This window comes from Callospermophilus lateralis, chromosome 10, assembly GCF_048772815.1.
Source record: "Callospermophilus lateralis isolate mCalLat2 chromosome 10, mCalLat2.hap1, whole genome shotgun sequence".
NCBI lineage: Eukaryota > Metazoa > Chordata > Mammalia > Rodentia > Sciuridae > Callospermophilus > Callospermophilus lateralis.
In genome coordinates, this window is record NC_135314.1 from 40,310,780 (window position 1) to 40,326,692 (window position 15,913).

Here is a 15,913-nt window from a genome sequence, read left to right on the forward strand (position 1 = left end):
CCAAGACTTTCTGTTTTTGTAAATAACATTTTATTGAAACACAGCGACACTTGTGTCATGTTGTCATCGTAGAATTGAGGAATTGCAACAGAGATTTCTGTAATCTACAAAGCCAGAAATGTTTGTTTATTCCCTTTACAAAAAAAAAAAAAGTTTACTGAGCCTTGACTTAGACCACTGAGACAATATTTGCTGAGTGGTTCTCCAGTACTAAAATGCTAAGCCAGTGTAGAGCCTAGAGCCCCTGAACTTATCCATTTGAGTCTAGCCCCGAGTTTGAGTTTCATGGTAATTTGTAAACTAATCCATTTACTTGTTCTATATTAGTGCATTTATAAGTCAAAGGTCATTAAATTTAGACTTCTTAGGTTCATAAAAACTTCATCTAATCTGGATTAGCAAGACTTCCTTGGATGTGCTCTCACATGTAAATAAACAATAAATTGTGTCTCTTAGTGTTACCTTATTACTCTGTCCCTTTTGTTTCTGCAGGCAGCAGCTGGGGGACAGGCATCTCTAATGAAAATATCTGATAGCACCTTGAAGTCTGTGCCAGCCACTTCACAACTCTCAAAGCCTGGAACCACAATGCTGAGGGTAGCAGGAGGAGTTATCACAACTGCTACTTCCCCTGCTGTGACCCTCTCGGCCAATGGTCCTGCACAACAGGTGAGTTAGCATTGCAGTAGAAAATCATGAAACATGAAAAGGAGGAACATAAGGAAGATAGATTCCCAAGAGGCACAGCATTGTGCCTTTTTTAAATTGGAATTTTTTTTTTTTTTAATTAGAGCTTTTTAGTTATACATAGTAGTTGGGTTCATCCCAACAAACTCACAGATGCATGGAAATAAATTTCAGTCATAATGTTGTTCTTTCTTAAAAAAAATTGATATAATTCACATACTATAAAATTTCCCATTTTTATAGTGTGCAATTCATAGATTCTTATTATATACACTGGGTTGTACTTATCATCATCTAATTCCAGAACATTCTTATTGTCCCTCAAAGAAACCGAATACCCATTAGCAGTCACTCCCCTGGCCTTACCCTATTCCTACATAATCACTAACCCCTCTTTCTTTGTGGATAGTCCTATTTTGGACATTTCATATGAATGTAGCCATACAACATGTGACCTTCTGTGTCTGGCTTCTTTTGCTTAGCATAGCATTTTCAGGGTTCATCATGTTATAGCATATGTCAATACTCCATTCCATTCTGTAGCTAAATAATTCTCAGTTTTATGGACATACCACATTTTTGTCCATTCATCAGTTGACAGACATCTGGGTTGTTTTTTGTTTAACAATTATGAATAATGCTACTGTGAACATTTATATACCAGCTTTTGCATAAACAAATATTTCTGTAGTCAGTATGTCTAGGAATGGAATTGCTGGCTCATATGAAAAGTAGTGTTTAACATTTTGAAGACCTGGCAGACTGTTTCCCAAGAGCTGTACCATTTTATAGTTATTCTAGCAATGTATGAGAGTTCCAATATCTACATCCTTATTGATACTTGTTATCCTTTTAAAAAAAAATCATCGCCATCTTCATGGATATGAAGTTGTATCTCATTGTGGTTTTGATTTGAAATTCTTTGACAGGTAGTAATATAGAGTATATTTTTATGAACTTATGGGCCATTTATTTAGCTTTGGAGAAATATCAGATCGTTTGTCCATTTCTTAGTTGGCTTGTCTTTATATTATTAAATTGTTGAATATCTCATGTAGTCTAGATTCAACTCTCTTACATGTTTGCAAAAAATATCTCCCACCCTGAGCTGACTTTTTTCTTAATGGTATCCTTTGAACCACAAAAGTTTTTACTTTTGATGAAATCTGATTGATCTATTTTTCTTTTCTTGTTCTTTTGGTGTCACGTCTTAATAAACCATTGCCTAATCCAAAGTTACAAAATTTAAGCTTACTTTTCTTCATTTTATATTTAATTCTGATTAACTTTGAGGTGTCATGTATTGTGTGAGTTGGAAACCAAATTGCATTCTTTCATATGTAAATATCCACTTGGCCCAGCAACATTTGTTGAAAAGACTTATTTCTCCTATGAATTGTCTTGGGACTCCAAAGCACTTTTACTATCTGACTTCACACTCCACAGCTGCTGCTTCTCCTGTGCTTCTCTGCTTTGCAAGCTCCTTAGCATACCGTATTCTTTCTGACTTTCCACCTGCTTTCTTCTGCCAAGAACCTTCCTTCCTCTCTCATCTTTGACTTGAATATTAAAGGGTCCTTTAAAGTACTCTGTATCTTACCTGAAACATTCTCCAGTACCCTCCCTTTTGCATCCCTAGTCAAAAGCAGTGATTTCCCTCTCAGTTGTGTGCCGTGCACCTACGCCTACAGTGGCACTCATCATTCTGGTGACCACTCTTCCTTGGTGGCTTTTAGCTCTGAGCTCTAACATTTGATACTGTGCCTGCCATGTAGTAGATGTGTCTTGAATGAAGTGACAGATTTTAAAACTCTAGTTGTTAATAAAGCCCATTTTATTTCATTTTTACATTCTGAGAATATTTCTTTCTGTTTTTCTGGTGTTGAAATAATAGATGGTGAGTTATTTTTTAATGTAACACTACGACACACTCTCATTTTTCTGGTCTATGAAATCTAAAAGCATAGAAATCACTGAATTAGAGAAGCCATACTTTTTTTTTTAATGGCATGACATTTAATAAATAATAACAACTAATAGTTGGTATTTGCTGAGTGTGCTGTCTGGCAGTCACTGCTCCAAGTAAGTCACACTGCTTTCTTCTTAATTTCTTCATTTCTGGCCCTGTGGGTAAGCAGTCTGAAGGCACAGTCCCTGGCTCATCCTCTACCCTTGGTTCTGTAATGAAAACTACTGGGCAGCCGCAAGTGTGTGTGAGCCAGGCCGCCGTGGGAACCTGCAAGGCTGCAGCTCCCACTGTCGTCAGTGCCACTTCCCTGGTGTCCACACCAAACCCCATCTCAGGGAAAGCCACAGTATCAGGTCAGTTGTATCATGATGTTATTTCTCTCAATTTTTCACTTGGGGCTAGAATATTTTTGGAAAGTCTTAATATTTTGTTTAATAAGTTACTAAAATATAATTCAGAAATATTTTACAGATAGCTGCTTTTTAGAAAAATTATTCTTATATTAAAATGTATATATAAATTTATCATTTAAAAATAATTATTCAGTTTACAGATTAAACTCTTTTTTTTTTTTTTTTTTTTTTGGTGGTACAGGGTTTGCACCCAGGGATGCTCTACCACTGAGGCACATCCCCAGGCCTTTTTACTTTTTATTTTGAGATAGGGTTTTACTCAGTTGCTAAGGATGGCCTCAAACTTGTCATCCTCCTGCCTCACCTTAAGTAGCTGGGATTACAGGTGTGTGCCACCACATCTCGCTGAATAATCATTTTTAAATGATTTAATAAAATTGTAGCCACCTGAAATTTTGTTGGGTATTTTAGCTGTCTTCATAATGTAATTTATGGAGAACTAACAGTTTGCTCTCCTTAAAGAACTCATTTCTTTTTTTATAAATTATCAATTTTGACTGGAATTCATTATAAAATAGCATACTTTTATTTCCTCTTATGAACAAAGTATAATATATATATAAAGTTTCACTAACTCTAACTCATAATTTTTGAAGTTAGTTATTATATTGGATAGATATGCTTGAGATTTGGCAAAATGTATGATACCTTTGTGCCAGCACTAAATGGCCCCAGAAAAATGTATCTTTTAATTCTTTATGTAGGGCAAAATTTGTGTGTGTGTGCGCACTCCAAGGATTAAACCTAGAAGTACTTAACCATTGAACCACATTCCCAAACCTTTTTTATTTTGAGACAAGGCCTCACTAAGTTGCTGTGGCTATCTTTGAATTTGTGATCCTCTTGCCTCAGCCTCCCGAGTTGCTGGCATTACAGGCATACACCACTGTGTCCTTCTTAAAAGAAAGAAAAAGAAATAAAAATTTCAGGAATTGCATTATATTTTCATTAAGTTCCATAGCAGTTCTAGAATCTTAACTTACTGCTTTTCAAAATTCTAGGGAAAATAACTTTCATTCTAGAATTCTTTAGGCAGCAAGATCATTTTTGAGTGAAGGTAGAATTATTTTCTGACAAAATTTCTAATGTATTTTTTACACACTGTCCAATGACGTTACTTAAACATATGCAGAATGAAGACATATAAACCAAAAAAGAGGAGAGAAATAGAAGATCCAGTTTAGAAGAAAGGTAAAGCGTAATAGTGCAGAGATAGTACATGACTGAGAGCTGTGTGGCAGCTCTAGGAAGCACCAGGCCAAAGTGGAGCAGATCAGAGCTCCTGGAAGGGCTTCTCTTCTGAGAAGTGGAACTGTAGACTGTGGAGGGGGTTTGACATATGCAAATTCTATTAAGGGGTAGCTTAAGGCGCTCTGGAAGGAGATGGAAAGACTTGGGAAAGGGTTAGAAGAAAACTAAATTTTCAAATGATAAGGGAGGAAATTGTTCAAACATCAGAAAGTAAATGGAATTATGATATCAGAGTGTACTCATCTGGATAATCAAAGAGTAGTATTGGAGTGTGGGGAGGAATGAGTCAAAGTGCCTCAAAGCCAACCTCATTAGTCAGGTGGTCACATGAAAAATCAGTGAATCAAAGCCTGTACCATACACATTCTTGTAAAATTGCTGAGGTACATATTAAAAGAAAGAACCAAAAGGGTTAAAAGTGGATGCTCCCAGCTGCTTGAGAGGCTGAGGCAGGAGGATTGAGAGTTCAGAGCCAGCAAAAGTGAGGCGCTAAGCAACTCAGCGAGACCCTGTCTGTAAATAAATACAAAATAGGGCTGGGGATGTGGTTCAATGCCTCTTGAGTTCAATCCCCTGTACAAAAAAAAAAAAAAATGGATGCTACTGGAACTAGATGAGAATTAGGGGGTGGAACAAGGGGTGACAGGTTTTAGTTATAAGGCTTTGTGTCTTTTTTTTTTTTTTTAACTTTTAAACTGTGTACCACATAATAATTTGATAAAAATAAGAATTTTGAAAGTACAGAAACACCAGACCATAATTGTACTCCCCAAGGGAGTACATATCTCACCAAGTACTTACTACTTAACTGATTTAACATTTCTCTGTTTCAAAGGAAGATTTTTCTGTTCATTGAAAGCCTTGTTTTAGAAAGAATTTAAAAGGATTCCTTTCCGTCAGTTGTGGTGGCACACACCTGTAATTCCAGCAGCTCAGAAGGCTGAGGCAGGAGGACCACAGGTTCAAAGCCAGCCATGGCAATTTAGCAAGAGAGCCTGTTTCAAAATTTTTTTAAAAAAAGGGAGTAGGGGTGGGGTTGTGGCTCAGTGGTTAAGTGCTCCTGGGTTCAATCTCGGGTCAAAAAAAAAAAAGTTAAGGGATTTTTTTTCCTTAGTTCAAACCAGCTGCTGTCCTCGTAGGCCATAACATACCCATAGCCTCTATTGCTGTTTTTAGTAGATGTTGTCATATGTTTGTGTCTGCTGTGCTCTTCCAGTAAAACTTCTTTGTTATTCCAACCCCCCAGCCCCACCCCTTCTGAAACACTTGGAGCAATTTGTGATGCAAAGACAGCTGTGGAAATTACCTTTATGATAAACAAGAGGATGACCCTCTCTAAAATGATAGAGAACATTTGATATTTGAAAAATAAAGGCTACATAAAGATAGGAAATATAAATCAAGATATACAGACAGATTAAAGTATAGGTGCAAAGGGTGCGTTTTCCTTTTACTGAATAAATTTGGTGGCGCTAAAATAAAAAGTATAACTGGGTGTGGTGGTGCACTCCTGTAATCCTAGCCATTTGGGAGCTGATGCAGAATGATTGCAAATTCAAAGCCAGCCTCAGCAACTTAGCAAGGCCCTAAGCAACTCAGCAAGACCCTAATGCAAAATAAAAAATAAAAAGGGGCTGGGTGGTGGCTCAGTGGTAGAGCACTTGCCTAGCATGTGTGAGGCCCTGGGTTCAATCCTCAGCACCACATATAAATAAATAAAATAAAGGTATTGTGTCCATCTACAACTTAAAAAAAAAATTTTAAAATAAAAAGGATTGGGGGTATGACTCAATGGTTAAGCACCCCATGGTTACCCGCCCCACTTCCCCCAAAAAAAGGTGTGAAGGGACCATGGAAGAAGATGCAGATACAGAGGAACCAGATTAAAATGGACCCCAAATAATTTGAAGCTAATTTTGGAGACGTTCTTTAGCCAGAATAAGTTTGTTTGTTTTTTTAATATTTATTTTTTAGTTACAGGTGGATACAATGTCTTTATTTTACTCCCTGGTGCTGAGGATGGACCCAGTGCCTCATGCGTGCTCCCGCTGAGCCACAACCCCAGCCCCAGAATAAGTTTTTTAAGTAGGAGAATGACAGTTTTCTACATCAAAATACAAAATTTGTGTTCATTGTGCACGCATCATTGCTATATACAAAGCAAATAAATGGTCATAGAAAACAGACATGAAAAGGAAATGTCTTAAAATGTTGATTCCAGTCATCTTTGCAGTAGGACTTTGGGTGGCCTTTTATCCTTTCTATTAGTCCTGCATTTATTTGCAAAATTTTCTGTATTACTCTGTGATTGGGCAAGGACACTTTAAAAATAAATCATTATTGTCACATCAGTGAGATTGTGAATTTTGCAGCTTCCTTTGTTGCTTGCTTCCAGCCCTTTATTTCCTGAAAGGTGAATGTCTTGGAAACTTCTCTTGGGAGAAAACACGAGTGGCAGAAAGGGCACGGGGCTTAAAGGAAGCATCTAATCTTGAGCTTGGCCTTATTTTCCAACTTATTTTAGGATTGTTAAAGATTCACTCCAGTCAATCCAATCCCCAGCAGGCTGTCCTCACGATTCCCAGCCAGCTCAAACCACTCAGCGTAAACACCTCTGGAGGTGTGCAGACAATACTTATGCCTGTGAATAAAGGTATGACCTCACCCCTGGTTTTGTCACACAGGTCCACCTTGGGGAAGGTTCTACTATTTGGTGATGGCTTGCCCTGTATAGCCTGCCCATTAGCTGTGACATATCCTAGCCTACGGGCACTAACTCTGGGGCTGAAAGTAAAACCCAAACAATCCACTGGCTTCTAAATAGCTGCCCATTTCTAAAGTTGAGTCAAGGGAGAACGTTGTAAGTATTTGTGGGAATTTAGGCTAATTGGCTTTTTGTTTTTTAGTTTCCTGACAAGCCACAATTTCCAGTTGAGGATTTAGTTCATTTACCCTGGTACTAATAATAAACAGCCCAACTTGATGGATCACTGTATGAGGACCTTACCATTCCCATTGTCCTGAGACTGTGCTATTAGTCTAATATGGGGCTGCCACATGGGAGTTAGATCATCCTTTTAAAAATAATTTCCATCTCTGTTATAACCCCCTCCTTTTGCCTTTTAGTGGTTCAGTCATTTTCTACCAGCAAATCGCCTACTATTCTGCCTATAGCTGCCCCAACTCCAGCTGTCCCCAGCTCTGCTCCAGCAGCTGTTACAAAAGGTATGTAGGATCTCATGGTGTTTTTGTCCTGAAATTTTATGCATGACATTACTTCAGTCTGGGTTCTTTGAATTTTCAGCATCAAAATAGTTACTGACTACTTATCTAGTAGACTTGACATTGAGTGAATACAGATCTGTAAAGCATCATTTCTGCCCTCTAAGACTTTATAATCAGGTTGAAGAGAGCTGTGGTTAACAGCAAGCAACGATTGACAAATTAAAGATAAGTGGTCTGGAAAATCATCGCTGAAATATTGCAGCCTAGTATGCCTAATCAGGGTTGTTGGGATGTGGAAGGGACAAGACTTTGTACGGGGCATGGATTATAAATTGGACTTGAAAGAGTAGAGCTTGTAGGGGCTGGGGATGGGGCTCAAGCAGTAGCACGCTCACCTGGCATGCGTGCGGCCCGGGTTCGATCCTCAGCACCACATACAGAGAAAGATGTGTCCGCCGAAAACTAAAAAATAAATATTAAAAAAAAAAAAAGGAGTAGAGCTTGTAAGCAACATAACTGAAAACAGGAGTAGACTTCAAACAGATCAACAAGCTGTCTTTATTAAGCAGTGGTGGAATGGCACGTGGCACATTTTCAGGGTAGAAAATGGCAACTGGTTACAGAAGGGTCTGTGTTTTATAGGTTACAATGGGGGTGAATTAATCATTGGAGACTTGGGATGTGCTGGCTGGCAGTCAGGAAACTAGTGGTGCAGGTTAAAAATCTAACTCGGGAAAACAGCTATAAAAGCTGGAAACTCAATTCAGGGAAACAGTTGTAAAAGCTTAAAACTCATTGTTACCAGGATAAAAATCCAGAGCCCATTTGTTTGCTTTTTCCTTCAGGACTCCATGTTACTGGAAAAGGATGGAACATTGGGGCCAATTGATTGCCTTCCCCTCCTCCCCTCCTGCATCACACTGTCCTCCTTTTCTCCCTGGGAGCCATCATTTCCCTTTTATTGGGGGATGTTATTTTCCATATGCTTCAGAGCGTTTTACCGGTGGGGGTGCAGATTAAGGAAACAGTGGAGACAGGGACTCAGAGGATTTTGGAGGGGGGAAGTATACCAATAAGAGATTCATTTGGGGAGCCAGTTATAGTAAAGGAGGGACAAGACTGGTGATCTTGCAAGGGTCCTTTCCTGACGACAAGAATAAGGCAGTAGCCAAGCACTGTGTGTTCACCAGTAATTCCAGCTGCTCAGTATAGTGACAAGAAGGATGGAGATTTGAGAATAAAAAATAAAAAGGACTGGGGATGTAGCTCAGTGTAAAAGCATCCCTGGGTTGAATCCCCAATGTCACAACAACAATAAAAAGCAATAAAATGAATTTCACATTTGCCATGTATAATGGTGTCCAGTAATGACAGCTACTTGTGTTCAGAGCCTGCAGTGTGCCAAGCACCATTCTAGCTGCTTTATGGCCATCACAGGCTCTTATTCCAATACTTCAGCATAGCTGTTGCCCACTCTATGCCTATTTTGCAGATGAGGAAGCAAGTTTGGAGATATTAAGTATATATTTCCTGAATCTAGAAAGCAGTGAAGTTAGAATTTGAAATAATATGTGTCTACCACCATTCTGGGCTGCTTTCAAACATGCCAGGATTTCATGAGAATCTCAGAAAGAGATGTATTTGTAATTTACTAAGTACTCACCTAACACAGGGTTGGCTGACTGAGATCTACTGCCTGTTTTTTTGTAAGTAGAACCATGCCTATTCATCATTATAGGCATGTGCCACCACGCCCGGCTGAAACTAATTTTTTTTAATGAGCAAAAAAAATATGGACAGTTGCTTCACAGAAGAGGACATCCAAATAGCTCATAAGGAAAAAGTATTCACCCTCAGTAGTCATCAAGGAAAAGTAAATAAAAACATAGTAATAGACCAGAATCTCCAAAATAAAAGGATTCACAATATCAAGTGTTGGCAAGGATGTAAAGCAGCTGGAACTTGGATACACTGCTGGTGGTTTCTAAATCGAAACAATTGCTTTAAAAACCAGTTTGGCAGTTTCTAATAAAGTTAAATACCCATCCTATGTTCCAGTTCCAGCAAATCCACTTCTGGGAAATGAATGCATATGTCAACCAAAAGGCATGCATTACTACTCATAATAGCTAAAATGGTGTTGACACACACACAAAAAAAGCATGCACAATATGATTCCAGAACTACAGATTTTTAAATGGGCAAAAGGTAGTCATCTTTTTCTGAGATGAACTGCCAGCAGAAGCATAAGGTAGGCTGCCAGAGGCAGGAAGGATACATCTTGATTTGAATGGTGGGTACCCAGGTGTATGTATACGTATGTATACTAAAATTTTTTGAACTCAGGGTTTGTTTATTGAATGTTTGCTATGCATCAGTGAAGAAGAAAAAAGATGTATATCTCAGTTGTAGATCCCTGTTGTTAAAGGGAATTACTGAAGAATATTGAGTGGGCTCATGACACTGAAGTCTTTTTTGGAAAGTTACCTAATGTTGATGTTCAGAGAGGGTTGTCAAGGAAAGAGAATAGAGGCAGGGCAGCTGGGACAGAAGCAGTAGCTGTATAATCATGATTTTTCAAATCAAATTAGACAGTAGAAAGAAAGGAAGGCACATGCTCCTGAGCCATTGCTGTCTTCTATCAGTAGATTTAGTGCAATCTGGGTATCCCTAATCCAAAATGCTTGAGACCAGAAGTGTTTCAAATTTAAGATTTTGGAATACAGTATTTACATAATGAAATGAGAAATACCTTGGGACTAAGTCTAAACATGAAGTTGATTTATGTTTCATGTATACCTTATACATATAGCCTGAAGATAATTTTATACAGTCTTTTGGTGTGGTTTGGTTTTGATACTGAGGATTGAACCCAGGAGTGCTTGCCCACTGAGCCACATCCCCAACCCTTTTATTAATTAATTTATTTTTTGAGACAGGGTCTCACTAAGTTGCTTAGGGCTGCTAAGTTGTTGAGGCTGGCTTTGAACTTGCAATCCTCCTGTCTCCGCCCCCCCAAGTCACTGAGATTACAGGGGTGCACTACCACACCCAGCTTATACAGTATTTTTATACAGTATTTTAATTTGATACATGAAACAGTTTTGTGGTATGGGATTTTCTACTTTGGCATCATATTGGAACTCAAAAATTTTGGATTTTGAATTAAGTATGCTCAACCTGTAATATTGAAAGCCTAATATGATTAGCTTGGAAGTTTCCAAGCACAATTGATCTGATTTTTGCTTTCTGCCTTGTATCTCAGAACTCTAGGAAAATGCCAAAAGTTAATGAACTTTAGCAGCAGAGATGATGTTGAAAAAGTAATAATAATAGGCCAGCTAGCTATATTTTCATGTGGCATTGTTCATTGTTGTGGGAGTGTGTAAGTGACTATGAGAGAGAGATCTTACCTAACAGTGTTTGTGGCCTTTAAGAAATATCTAAAAAACCATTTTATTGCCCTCACCTTGTCATGAGCCTGGAGCTGCTCCCCCAAGACCCAAGCTAACAGTTCTTCCCTTGTGTGCTGGCCCTGTGGTGACAGAAGCCATCTCAGTCTTCTGGCTGCGTCCCCACAGCAGCTGGAGGGGCAGTTTCCTCACTGAGCTCCAGTGGAAGAGCTTTGTCTGCCTGCACGTGTCCCTGCACTGCCTGACCCCGACAGCTCTCTCTTTGTTGTTCTTGTAGTGAAGACTGAACCAGAGACTCCCGGGCCAAGCTGCCTCTCTCAGGAGGGTCAGACAGCAGTGAAAACGGAAGAAAGTTCTGAACTGGGAAACTATGTCATTAAGTAAATATTCTAATATTTTCTAAAGGAGTTCTGCAATGGGTATTTTTATGATGTTTTTTTAAAATCATGCCTGTGACAGTTGAGTATGTGTGCGCAGAGCTAAGCCCCTGCACAGCTGAAGAGCCTTCGTTTATACAGTGATACACTTGATTTACAGCCTGCAAGCCTCAGGTAGGGTTTCAGAACTCCCTTCATCAAGCTTGCCAGAGGTGCTTATCTGATAAATGGACAAAGTTTCTCAGGCTAAAATCGCTCCAGTGTGTTCACATTTTGTAGCTGGCTACACCCTGTTCTTACAGAGCTGCTTCTTGATGAGCTGTGTACACTTTGGTCTAAAAGTGCTGCTTGAGGCTTTCTTGGTTTCTTGTTTTGTTTTGGTATGGGGATAGAAGCCAGGGGCACTCTTCCATTGAGCTATATCCCCAGCCTTTTTCATTTTATTTTTAAATTTTATAATAGGGTCTCACTAAATTTCTGAGGCTGGCCTCAAACTTGTGATCCTCTTGCTTCAGCCTCCAGAGTAGCTGAGATTACAGACGTGAGCCACTGCACCCAGGTTCTAAGGTTTTCTGATTCCGACATCAGGAACCTAACTCTGACCACATACTTTGGAGTATCTCAAATTTCTAGGACAATCGATGCTTAGCCACTTTAACATGACAGATGGCGGCATCACCTTGTAATCCTGTGACCTGCATTTGTATGGTAGAATTTTTCTGATCACCTTGCAAAAAAAGATTATGTTGCTATTTAGTTTTAAAATGTGTACATTTGTGTAACTAAAATCTGTTTATTCTTGACAGTTTCTTTCTAAGCATAGCCTTCTTCATAAAGGAAGAGTGTTCTATCTATAGAAAGAAAAATATACCCACATAATGGTTTTAATTTAAAAAAAAGAGAGAAATTGTGTATGTAAAAGAGAAATTGTGTATATAATTATATGTGTGTGGGGTTAGAAACTGCTATGTGTGTTTATCCAATTATTTTCTTTTATCCTTCTCAGGATAGACCATTTGGAGACTATCCAGCAACTGTTAACAGCGGTAGTGAAGAAGATTCCATTAATTACTGCAAAAAGTAAGACATTTGTACTGAGTATATGAATGCATTTTTTAAAAGTTGTGAACTGCTTGGGATATTGAGTCCACTTAAGTCACTTGGTATGGTAAGTTAATACTGTATGGCAATTATTATCTTAAGAGGCTTTAGCTAGAAATGGCTGCTTTGCAGGATCTGAGAATGCACAGTGTCCTAGTCATCCAGCTAATTTTTAACCATTTTCATTGTAGAATAAATTTATTTACATTTTTTAGTATAAATTATAAAATATTTAACTGTGCATTAGCTTTTTACTATTCATTAGAAAGGGGAAAAAAAATAACATTTACCTACAGCGTGCCAGACCCCACAGGCGCTCATGACATTTGCTGTCTTAACCACCACCATCTCCTGTGTGACAGGTGGTGGCAAATTCCCTTCACAAATGAGGAAACTGGGGTGAAGACATTAGGTAACTTGCTCGAGCACTTGGCTCTGGGTTTTAAGGCAGCGTGTAGACCAGTTCTGGGTGACTTAAAGACTATTCATCCTTCTTCTAAACTCAATTCACTCTCCTGGTAGAAATGCACACAATTTTCAAGACCTCCAAAATGAAGTCTTTCCTGTTGTTCAGATTGAATGATCTCCATCTTAGCCCCCGTTATTCTGACAGAATTTACAGTCCTGGTTGAGGGCTAGATCTCCGATGGCTGTGTAGGTGTTTGCTGGGGTGAGATCATCCTGAGCATCTCTGGGGCAGGCACACAGCCGAGTGTCCTCCAGCCACTTAATTTTGTGTGATTTAAAATGATAGGCTCGTTCAGACCACCTTACAATTTTTTCCTCCATCTGAATAGACAAAGAAATTACACTCCCCCCATCGCCCTAGTTAAAGTTTGGGGACGTTTGAGGGTTCATTCTGAGGTAGCTCAAAATAAATTTTCAGGGCTGGGTTTTCAGGGCTGGGGTTGTGGCTCAGAGGTAAAGTGCTTGCCTAGCATGCGTGAGGCACTGGGTTTGAACTTCAGCACCACATAATGTAAAATAAAAACATTGTGTCCACCTGTAACTAAAAAAATCTTTTTAAAAATAAATAAAATAAATTTTCAGTGACAGTTTCTCGGTCCAGCAGAAGAAAATTCAAAATCACTTTTAAGAAAAAATTAGTTACAGATAAATAATATTAGACAGTTAAAAAATCAGCTTTCTCAGCTTTCCCATTTTATGGGTAAGAGGCCCAGTGGTGCATACCTGGAATCCTAACTATTCAGGAGCCTGGGCAGGCGACCCTGAGTTTGAGACCAGGCAGAGTAACCTAGCAAGGCTTCCTCTCAAAAAATAAAAACAAAACTGAAACTCTGAAGAGCTATGATTTGTTGCCAGAGTTGATAGCAAGGCCAGAGCTCCTAGGGGAGTGTGATTAGCACTTATTTTAATAGCTTCATGGTGGTAGGTTACCTGTCTGTATCAAGAAGTCAGTTTCCCAGGGAGGGAGTTACTTTGAGTACACAGGAGGCCTTCTCTCATCAGGAGAACCCTTCTGTGTTGTGCTGCACTTCAGCTTTGCCCAATTAGGAATGTATGTCCCGTAAAAAGGCCTGAAGAAACTCTGGGACATGCCTCCAGCAAATGAGGGTTGTCTGAATCACAACAGCTTTATTCAGTTGCGGGGTGTGTGCGTTCTAGGTGAAGATGCCAGCTGCTTCTCTGCAAAGTCTGTGGAACAGTATTATGGCTGGAACATTGGGAAAAGAAGAGCCGCTGAGGTAAGCTGTTGTCTGCCTCTTCGTATGCAGCCACTGAAGGCCAGTTGTGCAAAACACCATGCCTTCTGACTGTCATGGAGCAGTGGTAAAATTTGCAGCATATTTTGCTAAAATATTTGATGTTAAACTGTTTTCCTCAGTTAAAAATCTTATTCCTCAAAGACATATAGCTTGCCTTTGAAAGGCCTGCTTTCATGTCCTGCCTTGGTATGGAAACATCTCTCACATTTCTAAAAAGTTTTTTTATGAATATCAGAGTATAAAAATGAATTCATATATATTTTGAGTACTTAAAACATGGCAGCCTCTGTGACAGAGACAGTGGGGCTATAAGTAAACAGAGACCTGTTTAGGAAGTGGTGGAGGAAGGCCAGTGTGGTTGGTTTGGGGATGGGACATGGGGACTCTCAGGTTGAGATGGGTGAAAAGCTTTACATGCCAATCCTTGGAGTTTCTGTTTTATTTTATAAGCATTAGGGAACCAATGGAGGTTCTTTTCCCATTTTTGCCCCCAAGACTGGAAAGTTATAGAGTCCATTTTTTTCCTTAGACAAAAATGATTCTAATATTAGAAGTTAGTACAGTGATTTTTAATTGCGTGACTTATTTCAATACACAACTACTAAGTAAGTTGAAGGATTTAATTATGTTTCAAAAAATTTTTTTTAAGTGGCAAAGAGCAATGACAATGCGAAAAGTCTTACAGGAGATACTAGAGAAGAATCCAAGATTTCACCACCTCACTCCCCTTAAAACCAAGCACATTGCTCACTGGTGCCGCTGCCATGGCTACACCCCTCCAGATCCCGAGAGCCTGAGAAATGATGGGGACTCCATTGAGGATGTGCTGACCCAGATTGATAGCGAACCAGGTGAGCCTCTCCCAAGGGCTCTGCCAGCCCCAGGGCTCTGCCATCCTCGGCCCTGGCCAACTTCGGTGCTTCATCCTTCAGCTAAGGGATGGCAGCAGCCTTTGCCTGCCTCCTGTCATGCCCCCTGGACAAATGTTGCCTGCTAGCCAAGAGTGTTCAGCTGTGCCATCTGGCAGGCATGCTCTGTTGGGGAGTCCCCACCTCAGTATCGTCTCTTCTTTGAAGTCTCCTAATCCACCTCCTCCCTCCAAATAGAAATGATTTCTACTTCCTTTGGAGCTGTAGGACCCCACCCTCAACCCCCATTGACAAGTCTTCCTGTTTCCTTGGGGCCTGTGGCTTATCTGTTACTTTATCTCCACACCTACCTAGGAATTACACCACCCAATAGGATGTGAATAATAATGTAGATGACAGAATAAAGAAACAACTGCTATATTGTGGTGGCGGGGGCATAAAAGGTAACTGGGGAGGAGGAACATTTTGAGTCTTACTTTCAAGTAGGGACTGAGGGAATGTGGAGCACAGAGGTGTGGCCCCTTTAAGACTTAGCATAAGTCTCATTTTCTCCAGGAAACTTTGTGAGAACCCTGTGCAAGTTGACCTTTCCTTTCTTTGATCTTCTGAAGCACTTGACACCATGAGGGGCTATCTGACTCCGCCTCTAAACTCTTTGGTGGGCAGACACTGCATTGATTGCCACAGTGTTTCACTGGTGCATTAGGGAAAGCGCAGGTTTTTCCATGTGCTAGGCTTTCTATTAGCATGACTTGCTGATTTGTCAGAATCCAGTCAATAAAACAGAAAAGGCCAGGAGCCAAATGCCCTGCCACCATCTTGCTGGGTTCCATAACCTCACCTTATACTCATTTGGATCTCACCTACTCATCTATGAAGTG

General features: G+C 39.7%; 1 protein-coding gene across 2 annotated transcripts in view; it reads left to right on the top strand.

Moving 5' to 3' along the window:
* Yeats2 (YEATS domain containing 2) overlaps nucleotides 1–15,913 on the top strand; it is a 94,701-nt gene that overhangs the window by 72,127 nt on the left and 6,661 nt on the right. For both annotated transcript variants that reach the window (XM_076868098.2, XM_076868099.2), the window contains exons 20-27: nucleotides 493–669; nucleotides 2,826–3,009; nucleotides 6,845–6,973; nucleotides 7,447–7,545; nucleotides 11,236–11,338; nucleotides 12,342–12,415; nucleotides 14,063–14,142; nucleotides 14,813–15,014. In XM_076868098.2, the coding sequence (XP_076724213.1) occupies nucleotides 493–669; nucleotides 2,826–3,009; nucleotides 6,845–6,973; nucleotides 7,447–7,545; nucleotides 11,236–11,338; nucleotides 12,342–12,415; nucleotides 14,063–14,142; nucleotides 14,813–15,014 (1,048 nt within the window). The remainder of the gene's footprint in view (nucleotides 1–492; nucleotides 670–2,825; nucleotides 3,010–6,844; nucleotides 6,974–7,446; nucleotides 7,546–11,235; nucleotides 11,339–12,341; nucleotides 12,416–14,062; nucleotides 14,143–14,812; nucleotides 15,015–15,913) is intronic.